Source organism: Lonchura striata, chromosome 15, assembly GCF_046129695.1.
Source record: "Lonchura striata isolate bLonStr1 chromosome 15, bLonStr1.mat, whole genome shotgun sequence".
In the NCBI taxonomy this organism is placed as follows: Eukaryota; Metazoa; Chordata; class Aves; order Passeriformes; family Estrildidae; genus Lonchura; species Lonchura striata.
The window spans coordinates 18,794,609-18,806,602 of record NC_134617.1 but is presented as its reverse complement, the minus strand read 5'-3'; the positions used below and the strand labels follow the sequence as shown (position 1 = coordinate 18,806,602).

General features: G+C 57.4%; 2 protein-coding genes across 2 annotated transcripts in view; one reads left to right on the top strand and one right to left on the bottom strand.

Annotated features, from left to right (window-relative positions):
• Positions 1–1,441: 1,441 nt before the first annotated feature.
• The window catches only part of LOC144247141 (uncharacterized), a gene marked incomplete at its 5' end in the record, with an annotated part of 238,215 nt that continues 227,662 nt past the window's right edge, over positions 1,442–11,994 (top strand). The window contains one exon of the mRNA XM_077786745.1: positions 1,442–2,133. Coding sequence (XP_077642871.1) covers positions 1,442–2,133 — 692 coding nt within the window. The remainder of the gene's footprint in view (positions 2,134–11,994) is intronic.
• The window catches only part of LOC144247136 (uncharacterized), a 147,298-nt gene continuing 145,660 nt past the window's right edge, over positions 10,357–11,994 (bottom strand). The window contains exon 2 of the mRNA XM_077786730.1: positions 10,357–10,826. Coding sequence (XP_077642856.1) covers positions 10,357–10,826 — 470 coding nt within the window. The remainder of the gene's footprint in view (positions 10,827–11,994) is intronic.

The window sequence follows — 11,994 nt, the reverse complement described above, 5'->3', positions numbered from 1 at the left end:
TTTCCCCATTGGCTGAAGTACTTGAGCGCTACAGACTTCCCAATCCACCTACTACATACCCACCTTGATATGCTCCGTGCTTTCATATAGCAAACGATATTCATGGCTCTGTTAAGTCTTGTTCTTCTGGAAGCTCATGAATAGAGCAGGACCTTGGCTGAGCAGCAGTCTCTATCATCAATTAGTAACATTTTCTGAAACCGATGTCTTCTCCTGTCACTTCCTAACATAAAATTCCCTGGCCCTATCTCCGAGCAGATTCAGAGCATCTGTTAGTAAAGACACTTTCCTGTTGTTCCTTTCATGGGGTCCCCCGTTTGTGGGACATCCCCCCTGGAGCAGGGTGTCCCCTCTGTGCTGCAGCCCCAGGGCTCGGGCAGAGCTCAGCCAATCAGAGCCCGCGGCGCTGATGACTCACCAGTTGCCAGGCAGACTCGCAGCTCCCCGCGTTCCCCACCTGGACCCACCTGCGCCCCCCCTCGGCCCCATGGCCCCGCGAGGGGAATTTGGGGAGGTGGGAGTGGGGCAGCACCAAGGCCGGGCCCCCCCGCGCTGTCCTGGCGGGAGCGGCTGCAGTGGGGACCGAGTGCGGGCAGGAGCGGCCGAGAGCCCAGCGCTGCCCCAGCCCGGCCTGCCCCAGCTCCATCCCTGCCCCTGCGCTGGGATGCTGTGGGGCTGGGGGGAAGAGGGAGCCGGCAGTGGGTGCTGGGCCTGGGGCCAGGAGGAGAAGGGAAGGAGAAGCAGGCTTGAGGAACAGAATGGTCAAAGGATGCAGGTGGCAGGAGAAGGTGGGATTGTGCAGGAGAAGGAAAAATAGCAGGAGGAAAAGGAGTGTGAGGAAGAGTAGAGACACAGGAGGAGAAGGAGGAGCAGAAAGAGGAAGCAGCAGAAGGTTCCACCCCTCCCTGTGTCTGCAGCCTCCCCCCCAGCCCAGGAGTGCTGCTCCCCCCACATGCAGCAGGTGACTATGGAGGGGGGTCCACGATTTTCAGGGGGTGAATCTTGGTGTTTCTGAGCTTTCTTGGGCTAAATGTTGGTGCTTTGGTTTTATGTGGCAGCTGAATCTTTATGTTTTGGAGGAGGTTTTTCCTGAGCTGTGATGTTTAGGGAGTTTTTGTTCTGTGTCTTGAAGTTTGCAGGATTTTTGGGCTGAATCTTGGTGTTTTGTGTCTTAAGAAACCTTGCTTTCCCTGGGGTTTCTTATAGACACAAGATTCCCAATAACTTCCTCCTTGGGCAAGGAGGAACCTCCAGTCCAAGATGCTCTCCTCCTGTTTTTTCCCCAAACCAGGATTTGACATTACCAGGGCGTGGCTGGATGGAGGAGGAGGAAAAGCCCCGGAGATGCTGCAGGAGGAGGAGCTGCAAACCCAGCCCAGGGAGCTGCAGGGAGGAAAGAGCCCCCCTGAGCCAGGAAGGCGGGCGGAGATCCAGGCAGAGCTCGGAGCTGGTGGAGAAGCCTCATGGCAGGGAGAAGCCCCACAAGTGCTTGGAATGTGGGAAGGATTTCAGCCGGAGCTCCAGCCTGGTCTGTCATCAGAGGATCCATACTGGGGAGAGGCCCTACGAGTGTGAGGAGTGTGGGAAGAGGTTTCGGACCACTGCCAATCTCCTCGTACATGAGCGGATTCACACAGAGGAGAGGCCCTACCGCTGCCCCGACTGTGGGAAGGGCTTCAAGCAAAACTCCAACCTCACTATGCACCGGCGCATCCACACTGGAGAGAGGCCCTACGAGTGTGGGAAGTGTCAGAAGAGTTTCATACACATGTCTGGCCTGATCGAGCACCAGGTGATCCACACTGGGGAACGGCCCTATGACTGTTTGGAATGTGGGAAGAGCTTTGGGTGGAGCTCTGCCCTGAGAACACACCAGCGCATCCACACTGGGGAACGGCCCTACGAGTGTCCCCAGTGTGGGAAGAGGTTTCAGACCAGCTCCAGTGTCCTCAGACATGAGCGGATTCACACAGAGGAGAGGCCGTTCCGCTGCCCTGAATGTGGGAAGGGCTTCAAACGAAACTGCCACCTCACCATGCACCAGCGCATCCACACCGGGGAGAGGCCCTACGAGTGTGGGAAGTGTGGGAAGAGCTTCTCCATGAGCTCAAACTTGACCACACACCAACGGAGGCACCACTAAGGGAAGCCCTGTGAGTGCCCCACGTGAGGAAAGAGCTTGGAGTGAGGGAAGAGAGTGAGGAAAGAGCTCAGTGTTACCAGGTGATGTGATGTCATGAAGAATGTGTACCCAATGGGAAATTGTTACCAAAAACAGAGCCCTCTATAAGCCCCATACAAGTCAATCCCTGTATAAACACCTGGTACACTCAATAAAATTGGCTTTGGTCTAAACTGGGATGTCCCCGTCTCTCCATGGTGGATAACCCTGTTGTGGGTGATCCCCGTTGGCTGGGGGAAGGCGCTGGAGGGATTTCTTTCCCTTCTCCTGGTGCTGCCGTGGTTTGGTTGGTAATAAATTCCCTCCCTGTGCCCAGGCCGGGTCTGTTGTCCCCGTGCCGGTGCTCGGGGCGGGATCTCTCCCGTTCCTTCTCTGCACTGCCGGGCCTCTCCTCAGCCAATGAGAGAACGCGGTGGAGAAGAGTCAGCCAATCAGCGAGAGCGGGGCTGATGACTCACCAGTTGCCGGGCAGACCCGCAGCAGGCAGTGTTCCCCACCTGGACCCGCCCTCCCTGCCCAGGGCCGGCCCCGCCGTGGGGTCCCCCCAAGTCCCTCCCCAGTGCCCCCATGAACTGGGCTGGGTTTAACTGGGAAGCTTTACTGGGAACACTGGGAGCAGGGGGCAGGGGCAGAGTGACAGCAGGGCTGGGGGACACTCGACCCCCCCAAAATCAGCCTGGGGATGGAGTGGGGGGGTGCTGGCCGGGCCCGAGGCCACTGGGAGGGGCTGGTCGGCTCAGGAGCTCAGTGGGCAGAGAAAAGGGGGTGACACTGGGCTGGGGGCCCTGGGGAGCACACAAACTCCAGAGGAGAGGGGACACGACTCACGGGACTCCCCAGACTCTCTTGTGCAGGTAGAACCCGATCCCCAGTGCCAGGAAGACAAAACCCAACTCAGGAGTCTCCAGTTCCTGTCAGCATCTTGCTGTGGCAGCATCCAGCAGCATCTCTGGAGTTTCCACAGGGGTCAGGATCTCCCAAAAACTCTCACAGACACCTAGACCCCTCCAAGCACCCTCCAGGTCACTCCCAGCCCACTTAGGATCCCCTGAAACCTCCCTCTTGATCCCTTCCTGACCTCCCCAGGACCCACCAAAGCCCCTCCTGTCCCTCTCAGGATCCCACAGCCTCCTTCCAGTCGCCCCCACTGCCCCAGGACCCCCAAATCCTCTCCCAGTCTCTTCCCAGTGCCTACCAGGACTTCCAGAACCCCATCCTACCCTCCCCAGTATCCTTCAAACCTCTTCTTAGCCCTTCCAAACCTACAACCTCCTCTCCCAGTTAAAATCAGGCTCTCTCCAACTCCCTCCCAGGTGCTCCCAGCACATCCCAGTGGCTCTCCCAGCACCCCCAGTTCCTCCCCCGTACCCCAGTTCTGGGTCACAGGGAGTTCCAGGCTGAGGTGAGCCCAGCCTGGGTTGGGGTTTCCAGCAGCACCAGGAGCTGGTGGGTCCAGTCCCCGTTGGGGACCACGTTGGTGGCCACCACAGAGAACTCCTGCTGGCCCTGGAACCACCTCAGCTGGATGGGAGCAGGCGGCTGGGGCCGGGCTGGGAGCTCGAGGGCAGCAGAGAGATGGACACGCTGGGGGGCACTGGGAGAGAGTGGGTGTAATAAATAAAATGGTCGGTGTTCATCAAAATGAATGTTAAAGGAGATAATTTGAACTGAGTAGGGAATGCAACTAGCATAGAAGACTGTGTAACTAATTATATACAAGTTGACTTTTAGGCCAAGGACAATCTGCAAGGAAGATGAGGAGCCTTCATTCCTATGACCACCTAGGGCAGAAAAAAAGACCCCCAGCAACCAATTGCACCGGCACAGAGTGCATCGAGAGAAAATACGTCACCTGGAAATAAAAAGGGACTATAAAAACAAAAAGGTCAAAGTGGGAAGGTGTGCCGTGGCAGAGCAGAGGCTCCCCGGCCACCCAGCGTTGTTCTTTTGTGCCCTGGGCTGTGGGGCCATCTCCGCGTCTCTGCTGCTCTCCAGGCTTCTCAGGAAACGCTGCTCTGTGCGGCCGAGTTCCTCAAGAGGAGGGATCTTGGAGAGCTGGTGCAGAACCAGAAGCTGTGGCAGTTCCCCGAGTGCCTGGTAAGGAGGGCCGGGAAGCCGCAGCCCCAGCCTGGAGCAGCCCCTGAGCGCGGTGCTCGGTGTGCGGGCTGGCAGCTGTGCCCCTGCCCGCTGCTGCAGCCCGAGGCTGCGCGGGCTCTGCTCCAGGCTCCTGCGGCCCGAGCCGGGTGCCCATGGAGCCCCGGCCCGGGGGGCTGTGGGGCCAACCCTTCCCTCCTGTCGCTCTCTCCAGCTGGCAGAGGACAGCAGCAGCGTGGCCGAGCACCTGCGCCGGGCCCTGCCCTACCTGCAGAGCCCACAGGAGCCCCTGCGAGAGGCGGCCGTCAGGTTCATGGGTGAGCCACGAGCCGGGCCAGGAGGGCGTGTGGGCACAGGGCTGGCGGCGCCGCTGGCAGGGAGCTGTGCCCGGGGCCTGACAGGCTCTGTGTTCCCAGGGACGGCCGGGCGGCACCTGAGGGGGAGGAAGGAAGAGCTCCAGCTCCTCTCTGAGGGTGACCGAGGGCAGCGGGCTGCCAGCGGGGGCGGCCGGGGGAGCTGTGAGCCCTGCCCCGGCTGCGGAGGGCTCTGCTCCCAGTGCGGACCAGGGCCGGCGTGGGCAGAGCACACAGAGCTTTCAGGGCACCTGGGGATTCGTGGCCAGCAGCTTTGGGCTGATCCAGCTGGTCCCTGCTCCCTGCTGGCCATGGCCAGAGCCGGCTGGGATGGCCCTGGCACAGGGATCTCCTCGGGTCCCCTCAGATGCGGGAACTGACCATGGCGCTGTTCCTCTCTCTTTCAGCCCTTGAAGGCTTGGAAAATGACATCAGTGTGGACGTCGCAAGCCTGGCAGTTCAAACACCGTACATCGTCCAGGAAGCAGAGAGAGCTCCATATTCCATCTTTGACAGCCTGCGTGATCGGCTCTGCAGGGCATGGAGGAGACGGCCTCGTCTGTCGGGGCTCGGCTGGCTGCGCTGCTGGAGCTCTGCAGAGAGCTGATCCCAAAGGCTCTGTCTGCTGGGGCCACCTGAGCCAGCAGGAATGTTTAGTTTCTTTAAGATTGTTCTTTTCTTTCTTTTTGTTTTTCTTTAGCTTTAAATATAGGATGTGTTGCTATAGACAGACTCCCAGGATCTTTCTTTGGCTACCCAGGCTCTGCAGGGCCAAGGGGAAGAGGGAGAAAAGGGTTCCTGGGCTCAGCAAGCTGCCCAGGCATGCAGGGTTGCAGGGAAAATGGCCAGAAGCCCCTTGGCCTTTGGTGGTTCTGCTGAAGCCTCTGTGCTGCCCACAGAGCAGATGGGCAGGGCCTGGAGCTGTGGGGATCTCTGTGAGAGCGGTGCCTGTAGATGGCCACAAGCCCTGTCCCAGGCAGGAAGCGCCATCCGTGTCCTCCTGCCCGTGTGTTGCTGGCTGGATTGCTGAGAGCTCCCAGGTGCCTCTTGCTGGGGCTCCTCTGGAGCTCCTGTGGGGCTGTGGCGCTGCTGCCGAGCAGGCTGGCTGGGCTGGGGAGACCCTGAGGGGACGGGGCCACAAAGGGATGAGGGGCTGCGGGAGCCCTGACAGGACAAGGCAGTGGGAAGGCACGGGGGGGACGTGTGAGGGAGTGGGTAACGTTGGCTCGGGGAGGAAAGTGGGTTGGAGCCAAAGAGACCACTCACCCCGATGTTCGTGAGGCAAACAGAGCACATTTATTCTCAAGCCCTTCTTTCTAAAGGGCCTTTGAAAACCCAGTCTGGATGATTTCACTGCTCTGATCTCTGTGCCCCTTCAGATTCTGGCCTGGGCAATGCCTGCAGCCTTGGGAGAGATGTGATGGGCCCGGCCCCTGTCAGTCAAACCAGGGCTGGTACATTCACCCCGTACAAGCCAGCCTGCACGGTGACACGGCAACAGAGTGCGAGGCACAGCTCCGGGAGCTCCCCGTGAACCTCAGCTCTGGGACCACTGTCTGCCCCAAGCTTCAGGGGCTGCAGTGGGAGCCCGGTTGGGCTCTGCCCTGGGGCCATCCTGCAGGGACAGCTGCAAACAGGGAGCATTCCCTGCCACAAAGAGCCAAGGCAGGGCTGCAGGGCAGCTGCTCCAGCCCCGACTGCACTGCTGAGTGCTGTGCTCTGGGGCTGGGGCTCCCCGCACAGGAGACTGCACTGGTGTGCCAGAGGAGACACAGAAGCTGCAGCTTCAGCCTAACTGAGGTGGGTGCGTGGGCTGGGAAGAGTGGGGAGGCTCCAGGGGATTCACAGAGCTCATCCTGCTGCAAGGACGAGGAAAAGGGAGCGGGAACTCAGCAGTGACGAGAGCTGGGGGCTGGAGAGCAGCTCTCAATGACACTAAAATCCCACCAGACCTCTGAGACATTGCTGCTCCTCAGCCAGTGACAGGATGAGTCCCTATGCCTGGGGCTCAGCCTTCCTCATGGTGAGGGGCACCAGGGAAGGCAAGAGTGTGATGGAGACTGGAATAGGCTGGGAACTCACTGGGGGAAAAGAGGGAGCAGTTGGGTAGTAAAAGGCAGGTGGGAGAGAGAACTGTTCAGAGAAGGGCTGAGCTACTTCTTGAGCAAGCTGCAAAAACTCATTTGGGGTCATCCCAGATTGATTTCATTTCAGAAGTTATTGAACAAGCTTATTTTTGGGTGGTGGCATGTTTTCTCTTGAAGGTGTACACTCTGCAGACTTGAGCTGTGTGTCCTGGTTTGTAAGATAAGCTTGTATTCTATTTGCCAGCTGTTGAAGGTTGGGGCAGGTTTGTTATCTCTCCCAAAGACAATGGTTTGCCCCGTAGAGGTAATGGTTTGTTTATACACCATTGACTGACTCACTGCAGGGCTGGTAAATGTAACACCATCCCATTGTGAGATGTTCCACCCAGAGGGGGAAGCCAAGCACTCTTTTATGGTATAAAGTGGTACCTTTTTGGGGACAGAGCAGCTCTCTCTTTGGGGGATTGCCAGAGAAGCAGCTACTTCGGCGGGATTCCTGGAGAAGCGGCTGGAGCGCAGTGAGGCGGCGGCGGCGGAGCTCAGAGGCGGCCCCGGCGCAGAGGAAGACCGACCTGACTGCCACCAGATCTTCAGAGGAAAACTATACCCTTCTAAAGATCACCACTGCAGCTGCAATTCATCACCCACTGCAAGAGGAGCAGCTGTCATTCCAACTGGACTGCTACCAGCACCCCGACTCCTCAGGGTGTCAGGTCGTGGACTTTATCACTAGTTTTTGTTTGTACCAATTGCATTTGCCTTTTTAAATTGTTATCTAGTTTTCTCCTAGTAAAGAATTGTTACTCCCATTCCCATATCTTTGCCTGAGAGCCTTTTAATTTAAAAATCCTGGTAATTCGGAGGGAGGGGGGTTTACCTTCTCCATTGCACAGGAGGCTTTTGCCCTCCTTCACAGACTCCTGTCTTGTCAAACCAAGACAGATTTTGGCGCATCAATGTGGGGCTCGAGGGCATTGAGAGGGAAAAAGGATTAACAGTTCTTAAGTAATTTGGTTTTTTGTTGTGTGTAGAAACATCTTAAGCATCACCATGTGGTCTAGTTTATCTTGATTTGGGTGGCATGTGATCGTAGCTATACTTTTCCCATTTGCAGACCCTTATCTAAAAATGGGTCCTATAACTAAGGCTACTGTGTCTGTTATCAAGTTTGGCTTCTGGGTTAATTAGGTAAGGAATTCATGGATCTTTAATTTCCTCTGGAAGGCAGGTACATGGATTCATAGCTATCACACATTAACTGTATGTTTTTGGGGTTACTTTAATAACGGTACCTACTGCGAGGAAATAGCACCTGGGCAAACTTTCTCCCAACCTTTTAACCATCTTTTTGGGTCTGCTCCACCAGTTCTCAAAGGGTTAAGATCCTTTCTAAGTGCTAATGATATCGTACAATGGGTGGTGTTGCTGATCTGCCTGTTTTATTTAGCACTCAGAGATAAGGGAAGATTAACCTGGATAACTACCCTCACACCTACACCACAGACTCGAGATGCTGCTGCTCCAGAGCCTGACCCTGCCCCACAGCCCACCTCAGAAATGAACCGCCCAGATTGGGTGAGGGCTCTGGTTAAGGAGATACGAGAGATGCTGAAGGAGTGCATTTCCCCAGCTGGTGAGAAACCGGCCCTTTGCCTTGAGGAGGGACAGTCTAATAGCACAGCTGTGGAACCCACAGATGTTACAACTGTCCAGGTTCCAGCTGAACCACAAAGGCAGTCACGGTCAGCAGCAGTTGCCCCGGTAGAAACAAGGAAGTCTAAGGTGAAAGCAGAGCACCCTGCAGATAGGGACAGGAATGGAGGAACCTCACAACCCACAGGGGAGCCAGAGATTGCTATCATCACCGAGTCCCTGACGTACGAAAGTCTTCGCAATCTGCATAAAGACATTGTGCGACGAGGGCATGAGGCTTATGCTACCTGGCTACTCTGGGTTTGGGATCTTATGGGTACAGGCGTGCAGCTGGATGGTGGTGAGGCAAGGAACTTGGGACCCTTGACCCAGGACTCGGGTATAAATCAGGTTTTTGTAAGGGAACCAGGGTCCCTTTCTCTCTGGGAGCGGCTCTTAATGAGTGTCAGGGAGAGGTTTGTCCACAGAGAGAGAATGCAAGAGCACCATCATAGAATGCGCTGGAAGACCCTCGAGGAAGGGATCCAACAGCTGAGGGAAGTGGCAGTATTGGAGGTACTCTTTGGGAGGGATGGACGACACAATAATGACCCCGACAAGGTCAGGTGTACGGGACAAATGCTGTGGAGTCTGGCAAATCTTGGGCCATCTCAATACACCACCTTCATTGCAACAATCAATGCTGACGCTCACTGAGAGACAGTGGGTTCTGTTGCCAACATACTTAGGAATTATGAGAGTATGATTAATGGCCCAATGCAGGCTCATATCTCAGCTGTGATTAAGGAGCAGCAAGATGATGACAAGAACTGGGGACTCCGAGTTGGGCTTCGTCTTCCTGGCACTGGGGATCGACTGTACCTGCGCAAGAAAGGGGGGTCCCAGGGGTCGTGTCTCCCCTCCCCCAGAGTGTGGGTGCTCGCCGGGGTCCCCAGCCCCGTGTCACCCCCTTTTCTCTGCCCACAGAGCTCCTGAGCCGCCGGCGGCCGCAGCCTCTCCCTGTGACCTCGGGCCTGGCCGGGACCACCACTCCATCCCTACGCTGATTTTGGGGGCGTCCTGTGTCCCCCCAGCCCTGCTGTCACTCTGCCCCTGCCCGCCTGCTCCCAGTGTTCCCAGTAAAGCTTCCCAGTTAAACCCAGCCCAGTTCATGGGGGCACTGGGGAGGGACTTGGGGGGACCCCACGGCGGGGCCGGCCCTGGGCAGGGAGGGCGGGTCCAGGTGGGGAACACTGCCTGCTGCGGGTCTGCCCGGCAACTGGTGAGTCATCAGCCCCGCTCGCTCTCATTGGCTGACTCTTCTCCACCGCGTTCTCTCATTGGCTGAGGAGAGGCCCGGCAGTGCAGAGAAGGAACGGGAGAGATCCCGCCCCGAGCACCGGCACGGGGACAACAGACCCGGCCTGGGCACAGGGAGGGAATTTATTACCAACCAAACCACGGCAGCACCAGGAGAAGGGAAAGAAATCCCTCCAGCACCTTCCCCCACCCAACGGGGATCACCCACAACAGGGTTATCCACCATGGAGAGACGGGGACATCCCAGTTTAGAGCAAAGCCAATTTTATTGAGTGTACCAGGTGTTTATACAGGGATTGACTTGTATGGGGCTTATAGAGAGCTCTGTTTTTGGTAACAATTTCCCATTGGTTACACATTCTTGGTGACATCCAGTAACCTGGGAACATTTATTTTATCACAAAGTCTCACACCATGTTGCTTGGCCACTTCTTGCCCAGGGAGACTTAAACTGTGTCTGTGTCTCCCACAGTTTCTGCTCAGTCAGGCCTCAGGTATCGGGCCCCTTTATCAGCTCCATTGCTTTACTCTCTGTTTTATTCCCCATATGGGGGCACCAGGGCTCTGCCCCACGGGGGTCACTGGGGATCATCCAGCCCAGATCCTTCCATGGGGGATGGAGCTGCAGCAGCACACCAAGCTCTTCCCTCACTCTCTTCCCTCACTCATGGCACTCACAGGGCTTCCCTTAGTGGCGCCTCCTTTGGTGTTGGGTCAAGTTTGAGATCTGTGAAAAGCCCTTCCCACACTTCCCACACTCGTAGGGCCTCTCCCCAGTGTGGATGCGCCGGTGCACGGTGAGGCTGGAGCTTTGCTTGAAGCCCTTCCCGCAGTCAGGGCAGCGGAATGGCCTCTCCTCTGTGTGACTCCGCTCATGTCTGAGGACATCGGAGCTGGTCCGAAACCTCTTCCCACACTGGGAACACTCGTAGGGCCTTTCCCCAGTGTGGATGCGCTGGTGTTTTCTCAGGTCTGAGCTCCACCCAAAGCTCTTCCCACAATCCAAGCACTCATAGGGCCGTTCCCCAGTGTGGATCACCATGTGCCGGAGCAGGTCCGAGCTGTCTCTGACACTCTTCCCACACTCCCCACACTCGTAGGGCCTCTCCCCAGTGTGGATCCTCTCGTGCCGGATCAGGGTGCAGCTCCGGCTGAAACCTTTCCCACATTCCAAGCACTTGTGGGGCTTCTCCCTGCCATGAGGCTTCTCCACCAGCTCCGAGCTCCGCCTGGATCTCCGCCCGCCTTCCTGGCTCAGGGGGGCTCTTTCCTCCCTGCAGCTCCCTGGGCTGGGTTTGCAGCTCCTCCTCCTGCAGCATCTCCGGGGCTTTTCCTCCTCCTCCATCCAGCCACGCCCTGGCAATGAAAAATCCTGGTTTGAGGGAAAAACAAGAGGAGAGCACCTTGGACTGGAGGTTCCTCCTTGCCCAAGTTCATCTCAGGAAGTCATTGGGAATCTTGTGTCTGTAAGAACCTCCAAAACACCAAGATTCAGCCCAAGAATCCCACAAACTTTAAGACACAAAACAAAACCTCCCCAAACATCACAGCTCAGCAAAAACCTCCTCCAAAACATAAAGATTCAGCTGCCACATAAAACCAAAGCACCAACATTTAGCCCAAGAAAGCTCAGAAACACCAAGATTCACCCCCTGAAAATCGTGGACCCCCCTCCATAGTCACCTGCTGCATGTGGGGGGAGCAGCACTCCTGGGCTGGGGGGGAGGCTGCAGACACAGGGAGGGGTGGAACCTTCTGCTGCTTCCTCTTTCTGCTCCTCCTCCTCCTCCTGTGTCTCTACTCTTCCTCACACTCCTTTTCCTCCTGCTATTTTTCCTTCTCCTGCACAATCCCACCTTCTCCTGCCACCTGCATCCTTTGACCATTCTGTTCCTCAAGCCTGCTTCTCCTTCCCTTCTCCTCCTGGCCCCAGGCCCAGCACCCACTGCCGGCTCCCTCTTCCCCCCACACCCACAGCATCCCAGCGCAGGGGCAGGGATGGAGCTGGGGCAGGTCGGGCTGGGGCAGCGCTGGGCTCTCGGCCGCTCCCGCCCGCACTCGGTCCCCACTGCAGCCGCTCCCGCCAGGACAGCGCGGGGGGGCCCGGCCTTGGTGCTGCCCCACTCCCACCTCCCCAAATTCCCCTCGCGGGGCCATGGGGCCGAGGGGGGGCGCAGGTGGGTCCAGGTGGGGAACGCGGGGAGCTGCGAGTCTGCCTGGCAACTGGTGAGTCATCAGCGCCGCGGGCTCTGATTGGCTGAGCTCTGCCCGAGCCCTGGGGCTGCAGCACAGAGGGGACACCCTGCTCCAGGGGGGATGTCCCACA